The sequence below is a fragment of the Sinohyriopsis cumingii genome, chromosome 1 (assembly GCF_028554795.1).
Source record: "Sinohyriopsis cumingii isolate HCF-2022 chromosome 1, ASM2855479v2, whole genome shotgun sequence".
NCBI classification, from domain to species: Eukaryota; Metazoa; Mollusca; class Bivalvia; order Unionida; family Unionidae; genus Sinohyriopsis; species Sinohyriopsis cumingii.
Window position 1 is genome coordinate 190601931 of NC_142961.1, and position 9121 is coordinate 190611051.

Below are 9121 nucleotides of genomic sequence, written 5' to 3' on the forward strand. Positions count from 1 at the left end.
TCATTCATTCTGCAGCCTGTAAAGGCATTGCATCGTCGACAGTAGTTGAATAAAATACCTTTTATCCAGGATATTTTTTAATCGAATGTCAGATTTAAAAGATATTTCCAAACCACAGTTAGTTATTAATATTATTTAAATGTCGAAATATTATTATTATTATTATTATTATTAGTTTCATTTTTCTTCAATATGAAAATTGTTCCAATATTAATATTTTGTATTTGATTTAATTGTCTGGTTTATGATCGTCCTTATCATTTTGTTATTTATTTATTTATTTATTTAAGTGGTTAAGATTCAAAACACATCGAGAAAATCAACTCATGCCGGATGTTGAACAATTGGGGTGTAATTGCTACTTTTGGCAGTTGCAAGACTGCAAAACTACTAATCCTTCAATAAACTGATGAACTATTGGTCAGTTTGATGTCTAATTAGTTTCTTTACCAAATAATGAATAAGCACCTGAGTAGCCAGAAATAATATAAAAGGCATTTTCATTTTAGTCTTGTGTTGATTTTCTAGTAATTATGGTTCTTTAGATTTGCCATACCGATGTGAATTTGTCTCGTTTGTAACCATGGCGGACAAAGAACGTTCTCGTGATGATGAGAAATTAATCAGTGAGGAGTACAAGATGTGGGAAGAACACAGACATTTACTCTGTGAATTAGTCATGACACATACCATGGAATGGCCAAGTCTCACATCACAGTGGTTGCCCGATATCACAAGGCCAGAGGGAAAAAAACTACTCTTTGCACAGACTGATACTGGGTACACACACTACTTTCAATGAGCAAAACCACTTGGTGATAACTGCTGTACTGCTGCCCAATGATAGCGCTAAGTTCAACGTGTTCCATTACGACAAGGAGAATGGAGTATTTGCTGGTTTTGTTTCATTTTGTTGAAAGTATGAGACAGATATTAAAATCAATCACAAAGGCGAGGTGAACATGGCCTTGCTACATGCCACAAAATCCTTGCATCATTGCAACTAAGACGTCTTCCAAGGATGTCCTGGTATTTGATTACACAATGCTCGATCCAGCGGAAAATGTATTCCAGAACTGACATTGAAAGGCCACCAGAAAGAAGGATATGGTCTATCTTGGAACCCAAGTCTAAATGGCCATCTATTTAGCTCTTCAGACGAAAACACCATTTGTTTATGGGATATCAATATCAAGCCTAAAAACGGAAGAGTTACTGATGCATTTACTACTTTTACAGGGCATACATCAAATGTAAACGACGTGGCATGGCATCCCTTACACATAAGTTTGTTTGGATCTGTAGCCGATGACAAGAAACTTATGATCTGGGACACCCGCTGGAGAAAGACTAACAAACCAAGTCGCAAAGTTGATGCCCACGCTGCTGAGGTCAACTGCCTGGCCTTTAATCCTTATAACGAGTTTATTCTGGCAACTGGATCTACTGATAAGACTGTTGCACTGTGGGATCTAAGGAATTTGAAATTGAAGATGCACTCGTTGAAGCACATAAATATGAAATCTCTTCTGGTTTTCCATGTGACGTTGCCGACGACAAAATTACTCAGCGGATTAAAGTAGTCATTCTCGAATCTGTTCGTGGAATTGGCTCAAAGAGCGAATGCTTTTTGATGTGAGTGCCATCTTGGGCTCTGGTCAAGCACTAGCGCTCGGTGGGACTTGTTGATGCGAATTACGAGGCTAGTGTAGAATTTCAGATAATGATGCTATGCTACCGTAACCGCCACTCCAACGCGTCTATTTCGAGAATATTTTGTGGGAGAAAACCGTATCAGATAAAGCAAGGTTAGGCCAAACTGAACTAATCATACTAGTGCTCAAAGTAGGCAATGTAAAGGTACCTGTAAAATTAATAATACTTTTCAACAGTCGAAGCTTTCTCAGATCTAAAACAAACTGTATATTTGGAATTACAAATGATTTGCCTACTCTTTAATTCATACAAAGTTTGATATGGTAACAATCACAGGTAAGTTATATTTTAATAAGTGTTTAACTGATCCATTATTGTATTTTCAGTAAGGGTTTGACTTCAAGATGGGTTAGTTTGTTTTGCCTAAAATAACCAACCTTCTCTTTTTTCAGCAAATAATGTTACTTGAAATGGGTGGTGTGTTAAGTTGAGTCACTACAAGTACAGCAGAATCTTTTATTTACATACACCCATTATGCAAGTTTTGATTGAACGATGTACTGAAAAAGAACTATTCAAAAGCTGAAATGATAGTTCATTCTATGATGTTTTTGTTATCACCGCCTAACGTTCAATGTGGAACACTTTTATGGCTCTCAAATAGTGGTATAGAGTGTTGTACGTGTATCATTTGATGTATGCGTGTCTCTATGTATATGCATTCTCATATCTTCAATCACACTACATTTACAAATAGATGTATTAGAGTTCTGCAAACTTCGACACTCTAATACAACACACAAGAAATTTAAGCATAACACAATGGATGGTTGTTTTCGTTACTCATTTTGCTATATAGGAATGAAGGAGAGAATTTCACCCAACCCTCACTGACGCATTCACTGACATTGGTCTTTGACCTATAGATACAAAAGATCACTTTGGATTTTCAATATCCTGATGATGAGTTTAAGTAAAGCTTTGGAAAACACGACAGTAATGAAGATAAGAATTGCGACCATCTCTACTTTTAAACTTCGTGCAAAAATTTATGTGGTCAGTTTATTGGAATATCAAATTAAACATTTCATCAATAGCGGTACGCAAATAACCTCACATTCATATCAGAAGTATAATCATCAAAGTGATAGGTACTGGACAACGGAATAATGTGACAGTTCCAAATGGTTTATGATTACACTTTATCTAAGAGTCTTCTGTTCCCGTAATCACATGTAGCGCGTGCTTGACTGTGGAGATTATTAATCAACGGGTCAAGAACGAAAATTTTGTGCAGAAAATATTTTTCATTTTATTCAGCAACTAATCTTATCCTTGAACTATTTCATCCAAACTAAATTGGATACTACCTTACTCCACGTCTGTGATGTAGAACTAAAGACATTTTGCCGAAATCATTTTCATCATTCAGTATCAGTGATTTTAATCTTGGTCACTTTGATCCTAAAATCAATAGGCTTCTTCTTTACCCCAAGCGTAAGCCATTCTTTCAGTTTGGTCAAAGTCTCTGACGCATAACTAACGGTTAGCCATAGCAGATTATGCTGGTAGACCGCAAGGCTAGTAATACAAACCCAGGTCAACCTGGGCCGCTTGCTTCAGTGCATCCTTTGGAAATGTTCTTCGGTCCCATTTCATTGCCGTGATATAATCTATACTGTGTTAAAACTACCACTAAACCAAGCAACTATCCATATTGAGCCACAAAAATTTTCTTGCATGAGAGTGACCTTCATCTTTGACCTTTAGGCTCCACATTAATGGACTTCTTCGTTATCCCAAATGCAAATCATTCGCAAGTTTAATCCAGATCTGTTATGTATAATTAATGTTCTTGTGTCGAAACCATTTTTCTTAATCAAATGACCTTTACCAATCGTCTTTTGACTCCACAGTCAATGGGATCCATCCTTTCCCCAAATGCAGTCTACTGACAAAGTGTTGTAAAAGTAAGTGGCAGAGAACTTAAGTTATTTTGCACAAAAGAAATAGGGAACAAATAGACAGACTTTAAAATTATTCAATCCATTTTAATACAAATATGAGTGCATGTGAAGGACTTTTTCTCGTTAGTTCCTTTTTCAGCCCTTAAATGTTGATGACTGCCTACTATAAATTTTGTCCACTACAACGCTAAAGAAACTAGAACGACTGTATTGTTTGTCATGTTAAGACAGGTTGTTATAAGTATATCACTTGACTCCAGGAGAAAGTGTACTTTTAATGGAAAAGGAAGTCCTGCATCCGATATATATTTACCTAATATGTTTTCGTTGATAGCTCATTACACTATCTAAGGAGGGGGGGGGGGTCTGACGCGCTCAACGTTGCGGATCACTGCCATTTCACCTCTGTCTGCTTGGGTTCGAGTCTCGGATTCGGCCAATGTGGGTATGTGAGAAAGCTTTCTAGTAGCTTCTCGTTGGTCGGTGGTTCTTTCCGGGGTTTTCCCGAATTCTTCCTCCACCATTCATACTGGCCGCCATGTTTAGCTTATATTGTGTTGGAAAATGGCGTTAAACCCTACAACAACAAGAGCAACAACAACACTATCTGGGTTTACCCTTCCAGAATTATAATTGATACCTCTTTCAGAGTTATCTTGAGAACCTTATAGCACTGAAGAAAAGTTACAGAAATGATCAAGAGGAACGCGGATATTTATATCCTGTCCTTCTTCTACAAGTATATAAATATGATAACACTATATGTCACTAAAAATAATTATAATTCCTTTTAAATGGGTTAAATGAAAACAGAAAAACTCGTAAAAGCTGACAATATATTCAAGATAAAAGATATTATATTTTTTCATCCTATAGGTTTGTTAAGCTTGTCTAAATGGTAAGCGGTTATAAATATACATAACTACAAACACACATTGTTCAATGGAAACCTTGTATGGGGTCTTCGACCAAAATGAACGTTTTGAGTGTGCACTTATTTCAACAAGAAAAGATAAATCAAAACAACAGCTATCTACCGTCCACCAGGAACCCAGAAAAACATGAATGGATTGTATGGGCAATTGAACACGGATCTGCACGGCACTTGATCCAGACGTTTTCTCCAGCATCCAAATGGGCCAGCACAGAGACAGTCCTCTCCTGCCAACTCTCCCAATTATCGCTTTGGTATACATAGCCTAGAACTTTGTTGCCATCACCTGCTACAATAAACGCATTGTAGAGAGTTCCTCTTACGTTATTATTTGCTAAGGTCAGGGCAAAGTGATACGTTCCGGACTTGGGTGCTTGGAAAACACCGGTACTTGAATTGTAATGGTAGCCAACATTGAGGCGTACGTCTGTGAATACTATATTCTGACCCATTGGGAAAACCACATTCGTGTCTGACATAAAGGTCATAAATGCGGGTGTTGCTCTGGTGCATCGTTGTAAATCTGCAATGAATATTTTAAACATATATTGAGTAAGAGAACATTCACGCATACATGGATGCATAGGGCTTTCAGTATCAATTAAAGCAAGAAATGTTTAATTTTTTAAGTCTAAATGAAACTTTAAAATTTTTCATGCGTCCAAATGTTCATTTTGTGATACAAACTTCTAAGGTCTTGTGATAAGACATTTCTCTACTGAACTTAATGTTAAATTCACAGTGAATTTCTACCCCTATTTTATGTGCGCGTTATACCCGGCAGTTAGCATCTAAAGTTACAATCAGCTGATGCTAAGTATCAGTTAGTCTTAATCTGATGGTAAATATAGGATGTTAAGACCTATAATATATGTAGTCGTTTCTTTTCTGTGAGGCTGGTTTGCGCGTATTTTTGTTTAAATAAAATTTTCTTTATGTATTTTATTTTATTATTATTTTGAAATGGTTATTGTTTCAAGCAAAGTATGTTTTATTCAATACGTACGATGGAAATGAGAAATGTTTAAGTATTTGAAGCCAACATTAGTAACAGTTCCTTGTGTCCAGTGATTATAAAAATATATACAGTTAATCACAATCTCTGAAATTTGATATTACCATGCTATCCAAATCAAACAAAGATATAGGTTTCCTATCAAATTCATATATACTATCTCGTTTTATTAGCCCTTGTATAAACGTCTTTAAGCCATTCTTTTAATTTCGATTCTATAGATCCAAATCACGAACATGATAACATCATATTCGGACATGGAGTGCCCTCATATAGAATAAATACAAGTTCTAATGATAATGTGTGTGATTAGGACTTCTAATGTAGCTTAATAACAATTTGTCAATCATATCGCTACAATGTCTGCAGTGCGGCAGTTTATTACGATGTCTCTCATTGTGATAACATGCCGCAGACATGAAGCATGATGTCCCACCCAGTCACATTATCCTGACACCAGGCCGACCAGTCGTAATAGTAACCTCTTAATGCTGAGCGCCAAGCGAGTAGCTGTTAGTACCATTTGTGAAAGTCTTTGGTATGACTCCCCCGGGATTCGAAGCCACGACATCCCGCATCCAAAGCGGACGCTCTAATGAGATAAATATATTAAATCTTATAAATAAATAAATAAATAACGATATCAAATAATTTTATGAAGAAATATTTAAATTTTCAATACGTCGAAGGTGACTGACAGGTAGCAATAAATATATAATTTAGTATGTTGGGCTTTCTTCACGACAGATTAGTAAATTCTCAGATATATATTTATCCTCCTTTTATCTTCATTATAAGAGAAGCATGTTCATACCTGCGTGATGACTTGTGTATTTATGCGGTTTCAGAAAAAATGGTTCCGAGTATAGGTCAGAGTTCGAGTTCATTATTTGTTAGTTTCTTCCAATATTCTTATATGTTCTTACATATTCACATTGAAGTGTGCAGAGAAGAGCCAGCAACAAACAAATGACACACAATATTTAAATCAATAAAATGACAACAATTGCAAAGAATTCAGCACAAACGGATTCCTACGCAGTTTGCTGTTTCTGAAGTTCGGCTCTTATTGAATCTTTCTCAGCGGTGGTACACAATAGGGACAAACAATATGTACAAAGAACGCATTGAATTTACAAAATTTGCATGATTATCAAACTGAAAAATTCAACATTTTGCTTTCTAATAGAGAGTTAAAATGATAGTAATGGCATCAAAATTTTACAGCAATTAACATCATGTGAAGAATTATTAACTTGATGTTGTTTTATTTTTTAAAACATAAATGCAGTGTCAATATTCTAATGAATAAATCAGAAAGAAAGGGCACAACTGACCATTCTTGAGGTTTTGGATCTCCACTGCCTGCTTATTCAGTGTTGTTGCCTGTTCACCCAGCGTTGCTTTCATGTTTCCAACTTCACGGGCTAACTCTAAGACCCAAGACAAATTCTCAGGCGGACTATCTTCACCGACACTAAAAATGACCGGCAGGAGGACAAAGATAAGTGGGAAGTTCATCGTTGCTAACTAGATGAATATGTTGCAATAATCGAGGAGAGAAATGATATCGCAATCGACGGGTTTCTCTTTTTCTTGTTTATTCCTCCAATCACATCAATCTGTTAACACCGCCTTTTATCGAATTAGAACACGTTAAGTTAATTTCCTATGTGGATGCTCATCTAAGTGTTATTGATAGCGACTGAAGTAAAAGATAAAAATAATACAGCCTGACCTTGAATTCAGAATATAATAGTCGAGATTAGATATATGATAGCAACATGCAATTGGAAATTACTGGGGTCTTTCTAGAGAAATTGTATGGTGAGGTTTGGGTTGTGTTTTGATGTCAAACTTAATCAGAAGACATCTTTAGATGCCTGAAAATAGTTTTAATTGATCCTGAAAGAAAATTTGGGGGGGGGGGAGGGGGGTCTATGGTGAGTGTTTGTCCTTTAGCTTTTATACAATTTCAGCATCCTGAGCGTGTTTTAAATTGATTTATGGTGAAGGCATGTTACTTTTAGAAAGTTAGGTCTAAAAGAACATTTTCAAGGAACAGTGTGTGTATCTTTCCTTCTTTCTCGTTTATTTTTTATTGTCTCGTGGAACCATAGTTCACAGTCATGAAGCCCAGTTGTTGTTGCCTAAGTCATACATGTCATTTTTAGCAATTTATGTATATATGAAGGGTGATAAAGGTAAAGGGACCCTTTCTAACTCATAATGAAGCAGTATTTTAAAACATAACTGACAAAGAAATAATAAACACTGCTAAATAGTGACAGCCTTTGTGAAGTTAAAAATAAAACCATTAATTTTATCATCATTATATATAACCAAAATTTACAAATGTAATAACTAGTCTTGACCTAAACAGAAAAACTCGGCCCAATATGATTTGTCATACACTACTAAAAAGTATAGTTGAAGAAATATCAGTGGCTTTGCAAAATTTAATACATAAATTAATTGAACCGGTCTTGAACGTTACTCATGCCAAGCAGATTTATAAGAAAGGAGACAAAACGCAATAGTCTAATTATAGACCAATCTATCTTATGTGTGTTCAAGGTTTTCCAAAGAATTATATTCAGACATGAACGAACTTTCCCGCATGAAAATGGTTTGAGATATAACTATCAATCTGGATTTCTTCTAAGCCTTTCAATAGCTCGTGAACTAATTAAACTTTATAACAAAATATATTTTACTCTTGATTCGAATGAAATCGCGTGTTTAACGTTCCTTGAGATCAGTAAAGATTTTGACAAAGGTATGGATTAAATAGTTTATGTTGTTGCAGTTTCTTGAGAAAGAACGCAACGATTCGGCATTCCAAGACAAGTATATTTCAAGGTGTTTTCCAACAGAAACACAAAGTTCGAAATGTCCAATGTACGTAAGGTTTTACCGAGTAAGAGGTCTGAAATACTTTGCATTTAATGTGACATTGACTGAGGAAGGAATTGTTAATCGCTAGCTTGTAGTCTCGCACAAGACTTTTATAATTTTATTTATTTACTTGATATTTTTATTGATTTATTTAGATATTTATCTGCATAGACTTTAGGAAGTTGTTTTATACAATTATACATGAAATAGTACTTTAGAATCTTCACTAATAGAGGAATTGTTCTTTCATTGCAGTATGCGGAACATAATGGTCTTTACGCATCAAAATAAATTAATCTGGGAATGGGGTTTGATGGAGTGTGACTAAAGGGTGGGGTGGTAGTATCATTTAATATACAAATATCAAGCAGAATTTAATAACATGCTACTTGCTGAGGAACGGTTCCGGGACTGTTAATTAATTCAACCCGAACGTCAAAAGGCTTTTGCCGCCCCCCCCCCCCCAAAAAAATGTCTTTTCAAAAATGCTTGTAAGCGGTAGGAGAGTAGTTAGTGGTTAAAATTATTATTATAATTAGTTGTAGTAGTAGTATTAGTATTAGTAGTAGTAGTAGTATCATTATAAGTAGTAGTAGTAGAAGTAGTAACATAATAAAACATGACTCAAATTCAGTTGCTCAGCTATTCGTT

At 35.4% G+C, this 9121-nt stretch overlaps 1 protein-coding gene and 1 pseudogene across 2 annotated transcripts; one reads left to right on the plus strand and one right to left on the minus strand.

The window, feature by feature from the left end:
• Window positions 1-583: 583 nt before the first annotated feature.
• Window positions 584-1583, plus strand: LOC149808572 (chromatin assembly factor 1 p55 subunit pseudogene; annotated as a pseudogene).
• A 2862-nt stretch (window positions 1584-4445) lies between these two features.
• On the minus strand, window positions 4446-8699 carry LOC149808573 (complement C1q-like protein 4). 2 transcript variants are annotated; one of them, XM_089979380.1, is made up of 2 exons: window positions 6910-7235; window positions 4446-5080 (listed from the first exon to the last, which is right to left on the minus strand). In XM_089979380.1, exons 1-2 carry the CDS (start codon window positions 7091-7093, stop codon window positions 4653-4655), a joined length of 612 nt encoding a protein of 203 aa, XP_089835506.1. In that variant the 5' UTR covers window positions 7094-7235; the 3' UTR covers window positions 4446-4652. The 2 variants fall into 2 exon arrangements, with proteins under 2 accessions (XP_089835506.1, XP_089835515.1); XM_089979389.1 differs by lacking the exon at window positions 4446-5080 and adding an exon at window positions 5087-6164 and having other exon boundaries at window positions 6910-8699.
• Window positions 8700-9121: the final 422 nt, after the last annotated feature.

Coding starts and splice junctions, on each gene's coding strand:
- LOC149808573 (XM_089979380.1), bottom strand. CDS start 7,093: ATGAACTTCCCACTTATCTTTGTCCTCCTGCCGGTCATTTTTAGTGTC. Junction 5,081..6,909: donor GATCCAAAACCTCAAGAATG/GTCAGTTGTGCC, acceptor TATTCATTGCAG/ATTTACAACGATGCACCAGA.